General features: G+C 51.9%; 1 protein-coding gene across 2 annotated transcripts; it reads right to left on the minus strand.

Annotated features, from left to right (window-relative positions):
* Positions 1–1,665: 1,665 nt before the first annotated feature.
* DNPEP (aspartyl aminopeptidase) lies at positions 1,666–10,967 on the minus strand. 2 transcript variants are annotated; one of them, XM_037029254.1, is made up of 15 exons: positions 10,858–10,965; positions 9,926–10,019; positions 9,756–9,844; positions 9,526–9,639; positions 9,136–9,261; positions 8,798–8,928; positions 8,491–8,566; positions 8,269–8,376; positions 7,444–7,521; positions 6,164–6,247; positions 5,081–5,241; positions 4,662–4,701; positions 4,463–4,564; positions 2,167–2,334; positions 1,666–1,803 (listed from the first exon to the last, which is right to left on the minus strand). In XM_037029254.1, the coding sequence occupies exons 1-15, from the start codon at positions 10,861–10,863 to the stop codon at positions 1,753–1,755; spliced, it is 1,428 nt and encodes a 475-aa protein (XP_036885149.1). In that variant the 5' UTR covers positions 10,864–10,965; the 3' UTR covers positions 1,666–1,752. The 2 variants fall into 2 exon arrangements, with proteins under 2 accessions (XP_036885149.1, XP_036885150.1); XM_037029255.1 differs by lacking the exons at positions 1,666–1,803; positions 2,167–2,334; positions 4,463–4,564; positions 4,662–4,701 and adding an exon at positions 4,711–4,859 and having other exon boundaries at positions 10,858–10,967.
* Between the last annotated feature and the right edge of the window lie 9,376 nt (positions 10,968–20,343).

A 20,343-nucleotide genomic window follows, 5' to 3' on the forward strand; every position in this document is an offset into this window, starting at 1 on the left:
TGTAAGAATAGTACGATGGACACCCATCATCTCTCCATCTGCAGGCAACACTTTTGACCTAGAACCAACCCACATTACTATTTTGTATTACTCACACACACATACATCAATATGGTTTTGCTGAACCCTCTGAAGCCAAGTGGCAAAATGGACCAATTATTTTTTATTATCCCATTTTCCCCACTCAATTAGTTCGAAGTTGTATTAGTTTCCCAGGGCCACTATAACAAAGCATCAAAAATTAGGTGATTTAAATAAAATAATAGAAATTCATTGTCTTAAAAGAATTCGCTCGGGAAGCTAGAATTTTGGAAGTCAGGTTTTGGCAGGGTCGGGCTTCTCTGAATCCTGTAGGGGAACCCTCCTCACCTCTTCCTAGCTCTTTGCCAGCGATCCTTGGCATCTCTTGGCTTGTCAACGCATCTCTCCAGGCCCCCATGGCCACATGGCATCCCCAGTGTCTTCACGTCATCTTCTCTGTGCCCACAGTTGTCCTTTTTGTAAGGAGACTGTCATATTGGATCAGGGCCCACCCTGATGACCTTGTCTTGATCATCTGCAAACACCTATTTCCAAATATAACCACATGGGCAGGTACCAGGGTTTGGGTTTTAGCATCTTTTGGGGGGAATGCAATTCAACCCATAACAGAAGCTACATGCTCTTAATATGCTTTTAGTGGTTTTCCTAAAACTCACTGTAGGTGTCCTTGACCTCAAAGTATCATATTAACCAGTTCCTTTGCTCTCTTCCCAGACAGTGCAAGAACCTGAGTGCACTCGAACCTGTTGCCCTCTCCCGAGTCTTATGCTATTGTGATAATAGTCCTTAATTACATATATTTTAAACCCTATTAGCATGGTAATTGTTTTATGATTATATTAAAAAACAAAATGGTTGTATTTATATAAAATTTTTAAAACTGGCATCCAAAGAACTGACAACACTTTGGTTAGAACAATTATTTTGATAAGAGTCTGTAAGGGGTCTGTGACTTTTCCTACTTTGGTATTTTCAGTGGCAACCGTTTTCCCTGGTAATACAGGGTGGGCAAAGGTGGGTTTACATTCGTAATACAAAAAAAATCATAATAATAACGCAAGAATAAACTGTCATGTACTCACAACTGTAAACCTACTTTTGCCCACCCTGTATATCAGCAATCAAGTCAGGCCAGCAGATGCTGGGAAGTGGACTGGATGATGAAGGGCGATGCTGAAGCCCCGCTGTGCCCCTCTCTTTGCGGTGCCTGGGAGGTGTAGGGAGGGGAGGTGGAGGGTGGGGAACAGCCTGGGCTGCCCAGGGCAGCTGCTGGGCGGGAGGAGGGGCAGCAAGGGGGCCGATGCTGAGCCCTGCTGAGACCTCAGAGGGTTGAGCTGGGCTTCAGGATGATTCTGGGCGTGGACGTGGGGAAGAGCACTGAGGTCACTTCCTCGGGAAAGGACTGAGGATGGGAGAAATGGCCTTCCCACTGTGGACCCACCCACCCTTTGCCCACTTCAGCTAAGAGCTTAGGAAAAAGAGATTGGAAATCATGCCTCCATCAGCTCCCAGGAGCAGTGGTCTCCTCTCCCTGCACCCCAACCTCCCGGCCGTTCTGGCCCCAGAGGTTTGAGGTAGGCCGAACCTCCACCCTCCCCATTGGCAAATAAGCACGACAGAAAGTTTGAGTGAAAAATGCACTGTAATAATCTATCTTCAGCTCAGCTGAGAACTTCTCTCCAAGTGAAAGAGTTGTTTTTCCAGGAGGCCTCAATCCACCAAGAGGTTTCGGCTCAGAGAAGGGTACAGTTCAAAAAAGCCCTAAAATGGGAGGCAAATGGGATCTGGAATCAGTGGAGACCAAATGGGGTGGCCCCCCAACTTGCCTCCTACCAACAGAGGCCCCAGCAAGAGAAGCGTAATCGTTTCTCCCACCCATGACAATGGCTCCAGTCTTCCCATCTCTGGCCCCTTCTCTGTCCCCTCATTATCCTCTGGAGGCTGATCAGGGCCCTGAGCCTTGAGAAAATTTGGAGACCCTTCTTTTTCTACATGGTAGCACCAAGAAAACCGGTCCCACCACCTAGGCCAGCCACTACTGGTGGTGGTGTTGCCCAAGCAACCAACCCCCGCACGGCAGGGGGAGGGAGCCTAGCCCAACGGTGGTGAGTGGGGGAGAGTCACCTTGAAGAGGGTGATGGTCTGGAGGACTCCAGTGGTGCAGGCTGTCTCCCGGATGGAGTGCATGGCCAGCTGTGGGCTGCCTAAATCCACAACACGCAGACCCAGCCGGGAGGCTAAGATAGGTCCAATGGTGGTCCCACAGGGGGAATCATTCCGCACCATGAGATCCTGGGGACAGGCAAAGGGGTTTATGAGCAACATGCAGTCTGCGCCATTGAAGTCCAAGAAGGAAGTCACCTTACAGTTGCAGGGCCGAAAGGGGCTTGGCAGGTGGTCTGCTTCTGCCCCCTTGGAAAGCAGATGTGACCAGCATAAAATCACAAACCCAGCATTGAATGGCAGGCCCACAGGACAGTATGCTCTGAATGGGCCCCTTCTCTCCATCTGCACTACCACTACTTAGTTCCAGCCACCATCATCTTGCCTCCCATACAGAATCCATTTTCGCCCTGGCTGGTGTGGCTCAGTTGGTTGGAGTGCTGCCCCCCAGACGCAGGGTTGTGGGTTTGATGCCCAGGTAGGGCACATGCCTAGGTCGTGGGTTCTACCTCTGGTGGAGGTGCGTACGAGAAGGCAACCAATCCATGTTTCTGTCTTACATCGATATCTTTCTCTCCCTCCCTCCTCTCTCTAAAAAAGCAATGAAATAACATGTCCTTGGGCGAGAATAAAAACAAACCACCACCAACCAAGAGAAAACCCAATCGCACGGTTTAGTAGCCACCGGCAGTGTCCACCCTGTGTCCTGCTTCCTTGCCACGCTTCCACACAGGCCACTTTAGGCATTCCTTGCTAGCTGGTTGCATATCTTTTTCTTTTTTTATTAAAGTAGAGAGATGGGAAGGGAGGGAGAAAGAGAGGGAGGGAAACATCAATGTGTGGGTGACTCTCACACACTCCTAACTGGGAACTGGCCCAAAACACAGACGTGCGTCCTGACTGGGGATGAACCAGCGACCTTCAGGTTCCTAGGCCGGCACTAAACCCACCAAGCCACTCCAGCCAGGGCTAGTTATTTACACGTCGTAAAGCACCTGCAACGTTCAACTCAATCTCAAAGCTAGAACCACGCTGGATTCTTAAAATGTTGTCTCCAAACAGTATCCTGGGGAGAGATGGCATATGCAATGATCAGCTAACTTCACATCTGGCGACCTCTTGATGTGGGTCTTGGTCACCATCAACTTCCAGGGCCTGAAGGAGAAGTCCCAGTGGCAGCTCTGGGAGCCACGGATCACAAGGCCGAGGCAGGGTGCTTGGGGACCGGTGGAACAGGCTGGAGAAGTGGCAGCAGTGGACCAAAGGGCCCCTGCCTCCATGTGGCACAGCCTCTCAGCTCTGGAGCTGTTACCATGCCTGGCCATGGTAAAATATTAACTTTATATTAATAAAAATTAATATAAATTGATTAAATAATTAACAAATCAATTAATAATTGATTAATGATTAATTAATACCGCCCCTCAAAATATTGCTCCTTATTGCACCTGGTCACCCAAGAGACCTAGTGGAGACTACTGTTCTAACTCCTGCTAATGAAATACCCGCTCTGAAGCCCAGGGATTGGAGAGTAATTTTGACTCTCAAGTCTTATTATCTAAGAAATACATTTTGGCCCTGGCCGCTGTGGCTCAGTGGACTGAGCACTGGCCTGAGAACCAGAGGGTCCCCAGTTCAATCCCAGTCAGGGCACAGGCCTGGGTTGCGGGCCAGGTCCCCAGTTGGGTGTGTGCAAGGGGCAACCACACATTGATGTTTCTCTCTCTTTCGCCCCCCCATTCTCCTCTCTCGAAAATAAATAAAATAGAAAGAAAGAAAGAAAGAAAGAAAGAAAGAAAGAAAGAAAGAAAGAAAGAAAGAAAGAAAGAAAGAAAGAAAGAAAGAAAGAAAGAAAAGGAACACTCAGAGTTCCAAACTCCCCAGCCCTGGAGTTCCCGTGTGGAAGTCCCCAGGGTGTGTAAGAGAGACACAGAGGAGCCAGGGGGTGCTGGCTCGGGAAAGGGCAGGACTAACTCACCATGTGCTTTAATCGTCAGAGAAATCCAGCAGAACAGCCACTGCTATCAGCCCCCCATTTCACAGGTGTACAAACTGAGACTCCGAGAAATCAGGAGACTAGTCCAAGGTCACGGGGCTGGTAGCACCATGTCTGAATCAGCGCCAATCCCAGCTCTGTCTGTATTCAAAACCCGTTCTCCTCACTCTCCTGCAACCCTCTCCACTGAAGGTTGCCTACCATGCTCCCTGCTCACTGGGGGCCCACCTAGCACCCCTCCCAGGCAGGGCCTGCCCTCACCTGCAGGGGCACCCCCACATTGTTGGCCACCTTGCGGATCAGGGCCTCTGAGACCGCATTCGAGGCGTAGCGCTGCTTGCTGTTCACCTTGATCACGGGACCCTGGGGAGAGGAAGCCAGGGATTGAGAGTGAGGCACAGATGAGGCCCGGAACTGGCCAGGCTGACGAGTCTCTAGAGAAGAAACCGGAGCGCCTCACCTTGTGGAATAAGGGCCGGTGGTTCTCTTCATGCTTGTCCCTGTGAGAGATGGTTTAAGGGCAAGGGCGGCAAACAGGAGCTGGGCCTGTCAACACCCACCAGCACCCCCATGGCAGACATGGCTAATGGGTCGCAGCGCGCTTTCCCACCAGGCTGGCAGGACCTCGCAGCCATGCCGAGAGTGTCCCAGGCAGCCTCTAGCAACAGGTGGAGATAAGTTTGGAGAGAGAGAGAGAGAGCCCGTTCACCATCCCTGGCTTAGGGCTTACATGACTCCACCCAAGCTCAGCCCTGGAGCCGTAAAAAGGAAGTCTCCAGTGCACCTCTGGGTGGATGAGGCAGCGGAAGGGGGAGGAGCCCAGGGCCCAGGTCTCCAGAGTGTGCAGACGGTGTGACTACCGCCTGGCTCGGCACTCACACGTAGTTGGGGTGCACGGCATGGGCCATGTCTGCGCTGATCATGTAGGACTTGGGAATGGCTTCCTCGAAGGCCGTCAGGTGCTGGGACGAGGCTGAGATCCGCCGTAGCACCAGCTCTGTCAGCAGGGACTGGGCCCCCTGGGCGCTCTCAGACCCCACCTATCAACAGCAGAGACCTGGCTCTGGGGGTCTGTGCTGAGGGCCTGAGTCACAGGCTTGGGAGAGGGGCCCGATGCCCATACTGGCCCAGGACCCCACTGAGTCAGTGGGGTCTCATCCGCAACTTTCCCAGTCTCTGCCACCAAAACCCTGACGGTGGGCTGGGGTCAGATTAACCCTCGATCATCTCGGGGGCAGAAACCACACTTTCCAGTGGGCTTCCTGCACTGCCCGCTTCCTTCTCCCCTGGCGCTTGTAACCAGGGCTCAGCACGCACGCCCCACCATGAGGATGAGTCTTCTCTCATGGGTGTGACAGAGACTCCAACTGTCCGTGATACCATCCATAACAGAACACCACAGCTACAGCTAAGCACGTGACCTCCCAGGGAGAAAGGACACTCCCGGCTTCCCCTGAAGCCACTTGTGGCCACGCTAGGCTCTGGGCAATCAATGTAGGCAGGGGTGAATGCCTCCTTTGGGATGGGCCTATAAGACGATGGGCACACATGCCCCACGCGCCCTTTCCCCACCTCCTGCTAACTTAGAACAGATGTGATGGCATGAGCTGGAACAGCCCCCCCGGACCCAGACATCGAAGCCCTGTGTCCTGAGCGGCTAACTCTGACCTGTGCTGCCCCATGAGAGAGAACTAGCCAGCTGCTCCCGTTCCGTTACGGCGCCCAGGAGTGACCCCCAACACAAGCAGGCAAAATGTGCTGAGCCCCAGGGCTCTGAGGCTGGAAGGGCACTGTACACATGGCACACAGGCAAACAGGAGAGGGATGGTAACACTAGAGGCAGATAAATGATGAGCTAGAGTGGACCAGTGCTAAGGGGGCACAGGCCTCCCCTGCAGGCTCAGTGTGGGTGCCTGGTGCAGGCTGGCTATGGAATGCCCCCCAAGGCTCCCCCCTGAATACCTCTTCGTTGTCATAGAGGGCAATCACGCGCACGTGTGAATCCGAGGCCAGGGAGGCAGGGGCTGCACAGGAGTCAATCAAGGCCTGGTTTGGGGAGGGATCCAGAGCATCATCTTCACCCCTCATGCTTCCATAACAGCCCACCAGCACCTCAGAGGGGCCACCCCAACCTGCCTGCTGTCGCCAAGGCCAATGAGAAGCAGGAGTGGGCTTTCACTGGCCTTCCCCTCCGAGAGCACTGCCTGGGACGGGGGTAACCTCTGGGATGAGAGAAGCCACCCTCCGGGTGTCCTTCTCCCACATTTTCCCATGCAGAAGACAGGCGGGTGTGTACGGTGAAGGGGGAGGGCTGAGAGTCCTATAAAGTCAAAGGAACCACACAGATCACGCAAACTAAGTGGCCTCAGTGAAAAGATCAGGGTCCAAGAGCGTGGCAGGAGCTCCATCAGGTGGCATGACTGGCTGGCTGGTGGTAGAAGTGGGTACAATTCCCAGGTCTGGCTGTGGTCTCAACTACAGCCGAAAGCCTATCTCTAAGGACGGGATGGGGAGGGAGGAGGCGTGCAAATAGCGGAGGGAGGGGTTAGTGAAGAAGGAGAGAAGGTGGGAATATCAAGGTGGCTGGGAGGAAGAGAGACCACGCCCTGAGATCCCAAGGCACAGAGAAGGCTGGGGGGGGGGGCGGGGGGGCGTAAGTCTGGGGTATAGGGGGAGGTGAGTGACACTGCCTGATGGGCTAAGGCACAGGTGGCAAACACAAGGCCCACGGGCCAAATCCGGCCTCCACCTTGTTTTATCTGGCCCAGCACCTGTTTCTACTGGGCAGCAGCGCTGAGCTCTCACTTAACTTTAAGGAGTAGTTACATTTATACAGTCCTAACGTTACATTCGGCCCTTTGAAGGCAACCATGAGGCTGATGTGGCCCCCAGTGAAAATGAGTTTGACACCCCTGGGCTAAAGTCTTTCCCTGGAAGCTGAGGTTAACTTTAAAGGCAGGCAGCAGGAACAGGGTTAGGACAAGACACTGTGGTGCCCGAAATAAGCTCTCAGCCTCCCCCACTGCAGCCCCAGTCCCCAGACCAGTGCGGGGATGGGGCCGAGAGGAGTGATGCTAAGGCTGCAGCATTCAGGCCCCTGCCTGTGATCCACCAGCACCAGCAGACTGCGGGGCTGGCCGGCAGCTGTCTCACAGCTTGCTGGGGCTGGAGGCCGTCCCTGTACCCCAACATCCCATCTCTTTTGGTACTGTGTGCTGCCTGGGGGTGTCCCAGCTCCTCACCTGCAGGGCACAGAAGCAGCTATGCAGGTTGTCCAGGCGAGGGGCAAAGATGAACTCCTCATAGGCACCACCCAAGACCTAGAAAGACAGAGTAAGTCAGTCTGACCTTTAAACCCTCATCCCAACCTACCAGCTTTTCCCTGCTCTCAAGGGCTGAGCTGAAGCTACCTCCTTGGCACCTTGCACAACCTCTCCCTGACCTCTGGCTTAGGACTGCGACACTGCTGTGCAGGGCTGAGTGGAGAATGGTGGGGGGGGGGGGGGGGGCGGTGTGCTGAGGGATAGAAGTTGCAGTCCTGTAGTTCCTGACCAGTTCCTATGGGACAGGAAAAGGGTGAAACCGAATGGTCACAAAAGCTAAAGAGATGAGCAAAGAAGGAGACCAGCTAAGACACAGGAGCTCAGTGCATGTTCAAACAGGATCGAACGTCCAGAGCCTCAGCAATCTCCTGTGGTCGGGAACTGGGAGGGGCACAAGGGCAGACTCCAGGAAAAGGCCACCTCGAGGCCTCTTGCCCTCAGAGGTCAGAGCCAGTGTGCGTCACAGTGGACAGGGCCACCCGTAGTAGAAACTCCAAGGGAATCTGTGGGAAAACTGGTTCCCAGGCTCCATACCAGAGTTGGAGGAGGCAGGTCTAGAGTGGGGAGCGGCCATTTTTGAGAACCACTGCCCTGGAGGCAGAGGTGAGTGGTGTCCACTGGGAAGAACAGGAATGAGAGTAACTGGGGGACTGGCAGAGCCGATGAGTGCTTCAGGGGACACGCTGAGGCAGGCCGAGATCCCCGAGGTCTCCCCCCAGCCAGGTTCCTGCAGCCACTCCTCACCGCAGGCTGGGTGTCAGCCAGGCAGAGCTCCATCTCCAAGATGTCCTCGGGGCTCAGCCCCAGATGGCTACACAGCAGGGAAATGAGGACCGAGTGGTGCCGGTCATCCTGCAGGGCAGAGGATGCTGGTGGGAGGATCTGCTCTCCCACTCCTCTCCCCTTCTCGGGACAGGTCCCCTCCCCACCTGCTCACCCTTCCCTGTGAGCAGCGGACTGTCTTACTGTAGCACTGAGAGGCCCTGGCTCGGGAGTCCCCTTCTCCAGCTCCTCCTGCACGGCTGTGGCAAGAATGGGGACTCTGTGGGGAGACACAGGAGGAGGGGTTGTGGGGAGGGCTAGAGGGCACCGCAGCGCAGGGCACCCCTGAGCTCAGGCATCTCCTGCTGGGGCCCTTGGACATCAACTGAGACCCAAGAGGAGAACCTGACTGTGGCCACCACCAGGCAGCATTCTCCCAGGTTCTACCGGGGCCTATCACCTGGTGCCACGCCCACCCCTCCTGTTCACCACAGCCTGTGCCCAGTCTCACAAGTGCATCTCCATGTTGGGCCCAAAGTTCTCGTTGACATTTCGCTGCAGATGGATGGCCAGGTGTGGGATGCGAAGGATGGGCCGCTCCACATGCACTAGCCGCTGCTCCAGTCGGCCTGAGGTAGGGCACTGTGGCCAGGCAGGCCTGGTCAGTCCAGGGGGCCTCTCAAGCACAGCTGGTTAAAGCCCCCACTTCACACAAACTAAACGAGGGGTCCTCTGACCTGGACTGCCCCTACCCACCTTCCCCAGGGCAGGTCTCCACAGGCACCCTGCCGCTCAGTCAATCTTCAGGCAGCTGAAACTGAGAACCTCCCAGGTTCAACCTGTTACTACCTTGACAATGACGCGTCCAGCCAAGGTCAGGTCACGGTCAAACCAGGTACTCCAGATCCCACCACCATAGGTCTCCACACCAACCTGGTGGAAGCCCACCTGGCTGCGGCGGGACCGCCGTTTCACCTGAGGGTGAAGGCAGGGAATGAGAAGTCAGAGACCACTGAGTGACATGGTTTGGAGATGAGACAGGCTGGTCACAAGCTAAGTAACACAGAATGAACACTAGTGACACAGAAGGGCCTGAAGTATGGAGGAAGAGGGCAAAAAGCCTTAGTCCTTGCTCCGCAGAATGGTGTCCCCAAGATGTACCTCCTGGCTCCCTTCTGCCTGTTTCCCCCCACCCCCCACCATGCCTTCCGTCATTACAACACAGCCCAAGTTCCTTACCCGAAGGCAGGGGCTGTCCGTGTGAGCACCAATGAGACTAAAACCATTGCCGGGAACATACTGGCCTCCCACAGCAAAAGCGATGATGGTGGAGGAGTTCCTGGTCAGGAAGTACTGGTCGTGGGGGGAGGGGGAGGGTTGTTGAATTGGATTAACCAGCAAACTGGCACACAAAACTTTGAGCCCCAGCCTAGGAACCTACCTTTTGGTCCCCACCCCACTCCTAGTACCTTGCTCTCCGGCTTGATATCCCAGGTCTCTGTCTCCTTGAGTTCACGGAAGCCAGCCTGGAGAAGGCGGCTTCGACACTCGGCCACAACTGTAGATAAAGAACTCGCCTTTGCCGCAATGGAAGCCGGTAGGGGGCACCCTACCCTCCTCTGCAGCCCTGGTCATTTACCGTGGAAAGGAGAGGGGCTCCGGTTCACAAACTTGAGGAGCTCCCGGGCCGCAGCCTGCACCGCCTCTTTTCGGGCTCTGCCGCTCATGGCCACCTAGGGGAGACTGGGGCTCAGACTCTTCGGGGACTTCCACTCAAACCCCCAAAGTGACCGCTCCTAGGCTCAAATCTCTACTTCCTTCCCTTGCAGGACGGAGACACGCCCTCGCCAGGCGGAGAAGCTCACTCCTCCGCGGAAAGCTTCGACCCTCCAGCAGAAGTATGACATCCCCAATAGCGATCTCCGCCCCTTCAGCCAAGACGCCGCGCCCCTAGCCCCGCCCCCTAAGTCCCNGGGAGAAGGGGGCTCAGACTCTTCGGTGACTTCCACTCAAACCCCCAAAGTGACCGCTCCTAGGCTCAAATCTCTACTTCCTTCCCTTGCAGGACGGAGACACGCCCTCGCCAGGCGGAGAAGCTCACTCCTCGGCGGAAAGCTTCGACCCTCCAGCAGAAGTATGACATCCCCAATAGCGATCTCCGCCCCTTCAGCCAAGACGCCGCGCCCCTAGCCCCGCCCCCTAAGTCCCCTCCCCCCGGAAGGGCCCGCCCGGCTGAGAAATCCCGGTCGGGTCCCAAACTCTTGAACTCCCAAGCCGGTCCCTAAGTCTGAGCCCGCCAGCACAACGTGCGCGATCCCTTTTCTAAATTAAAGTCCTGTTCTCCAGGGAATACCTTGTCTCCCCTCCACCCCTCTCCCCCGACCACCAGTCTCTCGCAGTCCACCCCTTTCCAACCCCAGGAAGGTCAAGTCACACGGGGCCGAACTTTCGGTTTCGCTTTGGGACCGGCTCGGCCCCCACCCTAGAGCGCTCCTAAGCTTGGGCCCGATCCAGCGCTGGGCTGAGTCCGAGGGTAGAGAAATTCGAGCGGGACGGGCGGTGGCCACCTACCTGCATCTATCCCACTAGTGGGCTGGACTTGACTCGCCCGGGGCCTACGCTGGGCCAGGCCCACCTTGCTGCCAGGTCCGCCCCGCGCCGTGCCGGCCTCGCCGTCCCGGCCACGCCGTCCGCCCCGCCCCCGCCGTCTGCCCGGCCCTCGCCGCGCACTCCACGGAGACCTCGGGGGCCCTCTGCCGCACAGGAGGTGGTAGGACACCCGCCAACCAATGCCCGGATCTCTCCAGGAGGTGGGAAAGTCTGAGAAAAAACTCGACCCCGCCTACTCACCTGGTCGGACGGGTACTGTACGAAGTGCTCTCTCTCGCCACAGGCACCCTGTGATGATAAAAACAACATGGCTAATGGTCATGGAGCGCTCACCACGACCTTCAGCTTTATGATAAAGCTTAACGTGCCCTATGGTTTAATCTTCACGTCTGCCCTGTCAACTTCATACTCTTTACTGCCATCATTTTATACATGAACAAACCTACATAGAAAGACCAGTGACCTTGTCCCAGGTAGTAAATGGCAGAGGTGGGTTTGGATTTGATTCCAGAGGCCTGGGGCAACCCATTCTCAGATCTTTCCTAGGCCTTCCTTTTTCTTGGTAAATCTTATGTTACATGGGAGGTCCCTGAGGGGTAGAGAAGTTAACGACTTGCCCAAGATCACACAGCTGTTTGGAGGCATCTGGGGTTTGACTTTGATATATGTACTCTTTCCACATCTTAAGATAGGAAGAAAACAAGCTCCATATGTCCTCGGAGGCATTTCTAATATTCCTATGTCAAGATGGGTATCAATCAATAAAAAAAAAACTGTTCAGCTGCCTAACCACAGATCGTGGTCAGGGCTCTTGGTTGTCCCTAGGTCCTGCCTCCAGGGGTGTCATCACCATTGCAGGGATGACAGGTGAATAGAGCCATCTTTGTTTATGTATGGGGGTGAGAATGTCCAGGGAGTGGGGAGCATTTGGAAAGTTCCTGCAACCCTCACTTCAAAGGAGTAGACATTGCAAGGGAGTGTTCAAGAATATACACACAAGATGATAGGTTAAGTTCATGCCATTCTCTAGCCATTTACTGAAGTGACATTATGGCCTTGGCTGGTGTGGCTCAGTGGATTGAGCACTGGTCTTCTAACCAGAAGGTCACCGGTTCTTCCCAGTCAGGGCACATGCCTGGGTTGTGGGCCAGGTCCCCAGCTGGGGGCGTAGGAGAGCCAACCTATCGATGTTTCCCTCTCTGCCTCCTTTCCCTCAGGTAAAGAATTACAGATCAGCAAATTTATTAGCATGCAATCAGAGTTTATTAGTGATCTGCTCCCATGGAAGAGAATGGGCCTAGCTAAGGGGGGGGGGCGGGGCGTGAAAAGCATAGTCCAGTGGCAAAAGTAAGGACGGCTGAAAGCCATGGTGGCAAGCCCTGGGGTGGCCAGAGGCCAGGAGGCCAGAGGGCCAAGAGCCAAGAGAGCAAATCCTTTGTTCTGAGGACATAGCTGGCGGGATGAGAGTAAAAGTAACACATTGACTGATGAGTAAATGTGGTGCCAGCTTTCCCAGGGGGAATGTGACTACCCAAATTCAGGTATATGTGCAGGTCTGTTAGACTAAATCCTTCCTTTGCTCCAGACTCTACTTGTTCGTCTTTTTGAAAAGCAGACATGTGACAGTAGGCAGTTAATTAAAGTTGGGCGGTTACCCAAAGTCACTTATGGGCTATTTCTTTGGACACTGTGGACCCTCTCCCGCATCCTAGGTCCTGGGATGAAAGCACAGTTTCACAAAGTTTTCTTTCCCAGAGAGTGGAAATGCTACGAAGACTCTGAAGGACTTTCCTCCTCCCGAGCTAACATAGTGTTTCTTGTGATGTTGGAACACCTGGCAATATTGTTGGATCAGGCTCAGGATGGCTGAGTTAGCAGATGAGACCTGCTCCTTCCACCTCCCTGCCTCGGTTTGCTGTTCACTCTACCTAAGTGCTAAAAGACATTTCCTGGCAACCAGGGTGCTAGACGCTGGCCGGTAACAGCCTTGCAGTCTCAGAGTTCTTCCTGTGCCATTTCCTGCCTCGGGATGGGTCATGAAGAGAACATTCTTAGGGAAGGGACTCATTCGAGGTCAGTGAAGACAGCTGGACCAGGGCTACAATGTATAAGGGAAGGACACTTACAGAAAAATACTTAATGTTCTTCTGATCACAAAAAAGAGAGAGTACATGTAAATGTGAGAAATTCAAATAGCACCACAACATGTAAGTTAGAAAGTGAAACATAAACTGAACATCCATCCATTCTTGATAAAAACCAAAACAAAATCTTCTTAAGAAACCAGGAAGAGAAAAGATAAACACGTAACCTCAAGAGCATAGATTTACGGTAAGATAATTAGAAAAGTGATGATTTTTGAGTATTATTCTTTCCATTTGTAATATAATTTACTTAAGTTTATATAATTTAATTTTTTAAATGCTTGTTGTGTTTAACCACAGGATCGCAAATTCCTGGAAATTGGACAATCGGCCCCTATGAGCTGGTTCAAGTCTGCCCTTCGCCTGCATTCCAGCTACATCTTTGTTCCTCTGTCTGTGATGTGTGCACTTGGGAACATTTTAGAAATGCAGAACAAGATCCCTGGCTGATTTGTCTGAATGCCACATGTAGTAAAATATAATATGAGGTCAGACTTTATGTATTATAGAAACAATTCAAAGCATATTGTTGAGTGAAAAAAAGGGAATTTGCAGAATAACATTTACAGGGCATTTGAGTAAAACTCACACAATGAGCTGATTTCTAGATTTTTAAAAAATAGACATGGCAATGCGTGGAAACAGATTTGGAAGGAGAGGTTCTCTCTGGACAAAGGGTATGAAGTGGGAAGATCAAGGGGGGATCCTAGCTGGTCCTAGAGTTTCGGTGAACCATTCATGCCCTCAGCCTGCGGAGGAAGCCCTCCCCACCAGTCCTTAGCTGGTGTTTACAACACTGCCACGCGCTCATCTTCTGGGGTTAGCGCATGCCTGTGTGTTAGCATCACAGTTGGTGTCTCACACTTCGGTGTGGGTTGTGTGATACGCGTGTCTCTTCTGATCCCCCAAGTTTATTTTCTTAAAAAGACTTTATTATCTTTAGAGAGAGGCAAAGAGAGGGAGAAAAACATTGAGGTGAGGGAGAAACATCGATTGATTGCCTCTCCTATGTGCCCCGACTGAGGACCAAACCCACAACCGAGGCATGTGCCCTGATGGGGAATCAAACTGGCGATTCCTCGCTTTGTGGGAAGACACCCAACCAATGGAGCCACATGGGTCAGGGCTGATCCATCAGTTTATGAGAGAACTTTCTAAGCAGTAATTTGTCACATAATTGTTAAGGGGGATTGGGCTACAGAAAACCAAAGCAATGCTGTAAGAAAGAGAAGGCGTGGTACATGTGTGTCTCCTGCCCTGTCTGCTAAAATGGGTGCAGAGCCAGGGCTGAATCAGATGATCTTGATTTCCTGACGCCAGACAGTGCTGGGTATCTCATTGCAGGTAGATATCTTGGTGGTTTAAATGAATAAATCATTTGCTTTTGGGTATAAGGCTAGGAACTTGCATAACACGGTACAGTTTATCCTTTGACAGTGTTGTTGGAAGGGTGCTTTAGTTTCCAACACGTGTCTTCTGCTGAAGTCCTGTTTTCCAAGTAAGACTGAATTGATCAAGAACTACATCTCCCAGGATGCCTTGAGGTGAGTAGCTCAGGCAAGTTACAATTTCCAACCAATTATATTCTAGGACGGAGGTTTACAGAGTAATTTATACAGTTCTGAAGAAAGAAGCACCTGTATAGATACTAATAAGGAACAATTTCCAAGATATACCGTTAAGTAAAAAAAAATCAGGTGCAGAACAGCAGGTATGAGATGCTGCCATTTGTGTGTGAACACACAGACACACATATGTGTTCTCACATGTTTAAAATATGTCACGAGAAAATGCTGACTGACTCTGGGAAGGAGAAATGGAGGGGCGGAGGGGCTGGGGAGGAAGAGACGCTTCTTTTTCTCCTATAAATCCTTTTGCACTTTTTAATTCTTTTGTACATATACAAATCACATCTTTTAAATTTTTTTGTCATTCTCTCACAAGTATGTTTTTATTGATCTTAGAGAGAGAGGAAGGGGGAGAGAGAGAAGAGAAACATTGATTTGACAGAGAAACATCCATCATTGCCTCCTGTATGTGCCTTGAAGGTATCGAGTTGGAAACCCAGGTGTGTGCCCTGATGGAGGATGGAGCCCACAACCTTTTGGTGTACAGGACGACACTCCAACCAACTGACACTCAACCAGGTGACACTCCAGCCACCCAGACAGGGCTACTTTTAAAAACCAGATAAGGAAAATTGCAAAGTAACAGGTGGAAAGCTGATTTTTGGTGTCTTTTATGACTATAATTTTTGTTTTCTTCTGTACCCTAGTTGTTAGTAAGCATGTGTTGGTCAGCCTCTACTGTTAAATCCTGAAGTTTAAAAGGCCCATAGAAGGCTGTGTTTCCTTCTGTATGAAAAGCGTGTCTGCATGAGGCAGGGAGAGTGAATGGAATGCTTCTTTTGATGTCGGTATTTTAAAGAAAACAAACTGGGGATGAGATGGGGCGACCTTCAGAAAAAGGCGCTGGGCGGCATGAATGCTCCACCTACCCAAGAGCTCCTGGCCCTACCTGGTCCTTGTTCCTCTCCGCTCTGGTGGCCACTTCCCTCCCACCCAGTGTCCATCTGATGCCCCACCATCATCATCACTCCCTTGCATATGCCTTCAAGGCCCTTGCTCGTGTTGGATTTGCTTACATGCCCGGCAAAACCCCTCGCCCTGACTGCAGTCCGCTCCTCACCTGCTCCATGTCTGTGCCTGGCACCTGGTAGCTGTACCGTAACTATTTCTTGAATGAATGAAATTTTTAAAAAATAATGTGAAAAACGGCCCTTGTAGAATATTTCTCAGCAATAAAAATGAACAAACTACCAACACCTGCTGTAACAACTTGGATGGATCTCACAGGCATTTTGCTGAGTGGAAAAATGACCAAATTAGAGAGAGAGGAAACAGGTGGATTGGTTGCCAAGGGTCAGGAAAGGTGGGGGAGGGGTGGGTGTGACTCTAAAGGCCAGGTGGTTCTGGATCTCGATTCTGGTGGTGGTGGCCTGACGACACAGGTGCTAAAATTAGGGTTGCCGGATGACATCCACACAGGGAACCCAGTTAAATTTCAGATAAACAAAGAATAATTTCTTAGTATTAGTATGTCCCAAATATTGCAGGGAATATACACAAAAAAAAATCCACAAAATATAATTGTGTGTCCTGCATTTTTATTCATTAAACCTGGCAATCCTAGAAAAAAAATGACGTGGAACTAACTCTACACACACCGATGTCACTTGCCTGGTTGTGACCCAACCAGGGGTCACAACGGCCAAATGCGACCCCTGAGAAAAACTGGGTGAAGGGCACACAGGCCCTCTCTGTACTATTTTTGCAACCGCCATGAGTGTCTAATTCTTTCAAAATAAAAAAGGTGTTTTAGATGGCCCACAAAAGAAAACCCACTGCCCCTGTTGGTGATAAAAAACCGAAGAGGTATAGGGAAGTGCTGATTATCAACCTTGGAAGTTTTATAGAGCATTGTAAAGCTGGCATTTCTCAAAGGCCTTCAGGCATGTCTCTCTTGAATGTCAATGATCTTGTAGAGTTACTGACAGTAAAACAAAGTGGTTATATGGTGGGCTCAGGATCAGAGAGACGTGGGTTCGAATCCTGGCTCCTCTATGGATTAGCCGTGGGTCGTATTTGCGGTGGCTTGCCACCATAGGCTGGTGGCCTGAAATCGGCCTGGCAGAGCTTATGCTACCAAGACTGGCAAACACAACAAACAGCACTTTTATTTTTTTCTTCAGGAGAGAGCTAGTTGTTCAGTATTTACCATCATACCACAGACACTGAGCCTCAGTTTCCTCATCTGTAAAATGGGGAAAGATAACAGTAATAACCTCATAGTGTTGTGAGGATTAAATGAGGTCATGCCTCTAAGGTGCTTATCATGAAGTCTGTCAAATAGTGGTAGATGTTGGCTATTACTCTCTCTCACATTAGTGCCTCTCACAGTAAACCGTGAGCAGCCTGAGGCCAAGTGCATGCCTTGCTCATCCCGATATCTTTAGTGACTGGCGTAGGGCCTGAAACACAGTAAGGGCTATACAAATTCCCGCTCAATTAACCAACACATGGCAAATCATAGTGACTTGAGATACTCAACCTCCAGGAAATTTTCACTGTATCAGGGGCCTTTTAAGATGACACTTTGATCTTTTGTCATGAGATTTCCGGGCATCCTGGCAGGCTGCCAGGGAGGTCTGGGGAGCACTCACACAGCCCACCCCCGAAGGGAGAGTCAGCCCTTGCAAGCTAGCCCTGGCTCCCCTCCGTGGCACTCTGGGAGCACACGCCTCGATGTGGGGGACGGGTCCCCACCTCCCCTTCCTCAGCAAGCCAACACGGGGCGTTTCTGGCTCCGAGCTTGTCTGACTAGAGGTCATTTAATCCTCTCTGGATTTGTCCAGTTTATTTTAGTGGACAGGGCTATTTACTTTCAGTTCGTATTTCTAGGGGTGCTTGCTCATTTTGCTTCCCTTTTATTTACTTTCTGCAAGCACTTGGCTTTGAGTAAATATATCTATAAAGTTCCAGGGACTAGTTTATTCTGTGTCTGGGATTTTAATGGCCTTTAAACAGTGTCTGCTCAGGTAAGCATTTTATAGATGGGCCGAAAATATAGAGAATTCTGTTCTCGGTGGCCTCTGCTTCCTTCCAAGCCGACAGCTGGTCACCAGCAGCCTATGAATCGTGGCTTTTCATCTGTCATCAAAACACGAAAAGCTCGTTCCCGTCTCGGACAGAGAAACAGTCCCACTTTGGTCAGCCAGACGCGGGACTTAGGTACTGTGGGGGGGGTTTCAATCCTAGGGCAGTGGTTTGGGTGAGGATGACAGAGGGTGGTTTTTTAGATGCGCATTCGTGAGACCCACACTTGCAAATTCTGATTTGGAAGGTTTGAGCTGAGGCCCAGGGACGTGCATTTTTGACCGGCACCATGCTGCAAACAATTCTTCTATCCTGAGACCACCCTGAGAAACACTCGTCTGCAGTCTCAGAAACACCATTGGGTGGGTGTTCTGCCCTTGGGCCCGCTTGCCATGTTGTGGGGCAACATGGAGAGAAGCTCAGGCCCCAGAAAGGGCTGGGTGGAGCGGCTCCGTCACGCTCCTCCAGAGCTGGCCGAGGGGTTGACGAATATTGTTCTGGTAACCCCCTTGCTCAGGGCCTAATCTGTCATAACCTGAGGGCAGGGACCTCAGGTCTTGTCATCCCCCACAGCCCCTAAGACAGTGCACGGCTCACACGTTGTTGCTGTGCACTGGCAGGGATGCTCCCACCGGAGACAGACCGAGACACAGCCCGTTACCTCAGGGTAGCCTGGGAGCCAGTGGTTGGGAACAGATGTGTCGGAGAGGCTAAGCGCCATGGTCAGCTGCTCACGTCTTCCTGGGCTGGGCCGGGTTTTCCAGAGGCTGAATGGACAGCACCTGGACCTACAGCTTTTCTTTTCTTTTGCCGGTCCCTCTCCCTGTCCCCACCCCTTTGCTCCAACTTGCAGGACCCATTATGACATCATCAATGCAACTGAACACAGTAACGTCCTCAGAGCACCCAGGCCTCAGGTTAGTCTATTGTGGCCAGTGTCCGAGTGCTGACCCCTGAGTCATCACTTGGGGGCTATAGATGGAGACTTTCTTCCTTTTTATTTTATTTTTTATATCTTCTTTTTTTTTAAAAAAAAAGAACATTTTCTTTAATCCTCATTGGAGAATGGATATATATATATATTTTTTTTTTAAATTTATTTTAAGGGTGAGAGAGAGAAACATCAATAAAAGGGAGAAACGTTGATCAACTGCCCCTCACACGCACCCACGCACCCTGACTGGGAGCCAACCCGGCAGCCCCTTGGTGTCCAGGATGATGCTCCAACCAAACAAGCCACCTGGCCCGGGTTAGACTTTCTTCTTTATATGTATACACTTATTTTCAGAGAGAGGGGAAGACAGGGAGAGAAACATCGGTCAGTTGCCTCTCCCACACCCCCTACTGGGGACCTGGCCCACAACCCAGGCATGCGCCTGGACTGGGAATCAAACTGGCGACCCTTTGGTTCACAGGCAGGCACTCAATCCACTGAGCCACACCAGCCGGGGCTAGACTTTCTTCTCTGTGTGGAGACCTCCACCCTCATTCTCCAGCTCAGCCCCTTGGTTACCTGCCTCAGTCAATGTGCTACTTATTTTACTTGTGTGTTTTCTTGTGCACTGTCTGTCTCCCCACCAGAGGGTGAGCTCCAGGGAGGCACAACCCACAGCTGCCTTGTTCACGGCCGAGTCCCCAGGGCTCAGCACGGTGCCTGACACATAGTAAGTGCTCAGTAAAGATTTGGGGGGTGATGTACAAACACATGAATGAGAGGCTTCACTGGCTCCAGCCATTCATTCATTTAGTCATCTGACAAGCAGATTTTGCACATCTGTTGTGGGTCAGGCTCTTGTCAACCTGAATAACTCCTTTTCTACCCCGAGGAGCTCCCAGCCCGCTGGTGGAACGCTGGAGACACATCCTTTGTGTAATGCACCCTGACAAGGGCCATATATCCGAGGTTTAACGGAGATGGGGTTGCAGGGAGGAGCACAGGGCGGCAGTGACAGGCTCTTAAACCAGAGAAATGGCATGTGGCCTGGAAGGGCTTCCCGCGCTCGATTCAGGGAGCCTCATCTGCCCCAAGGCCTCTGCCGCTGCTGACAGCCACAGCGGCTTGTTTCTGCTAATACCGCAGCAGGGCGCTCCTGTAGAAGCAATCCATAAAACACCACTTACAGCCATAGCTAAACCACAGAAATCAATCCCCAGCGCTCGCTCCCGTCGACAAACGCGTGTGGGGGTCATTCTGAGTGTGGTGGACACTTTAAGGTGCTGGGGAGATGCAAGGGTGAGTGAAAGGAGGACTCTGAGCCTGGGGGCTCCTGATGGCCCAGGGGAGACAGGACAGGGTGGGATGAGACTGTGGATGCCAAATAGCGAAGGAAGGCTCTAGGACGGTGTGGCCCAAGGCAGGAGCCAGCGGCCACAAGCAGCTGTTGAACACCGGCCACAGGCGGCTAATGCAGATTGAGAGGGACCAGACACATAAACTAATGCACGCAACATATGTCAATTGCACAACATTGATTACATGTTGCGATGACAATATTTTGGATAAAATGCATTAAATACTTACCTGTCTCTTTGTCTTTTTTGAAATGTGGCTACTAGAACATTTGAAATGGCCCAAGTGTGCCCTGGCTGGCATAGCTCAGTGGATTGAGCACAGGCCTACGAACCAGAGGATCGCGGTTCCATTCCCA

This window comes from Sturnira hondurensis, unplaced genomic scaffold (assembly GCF_014824575.4).
Source record: "Sturnira hondurensis isolate 20B ecotype Veracruz unplaced genomic scaffold, ASM1482457v3 Scaffold0020237, whole genome shotgun sequence".
Lineage (NCBI taxonomy): Eukaryota > Metazoa > Chordata > Mammalia > Chiroptera > Phyllostomidae > Sturnira > Sturnira hondurensis.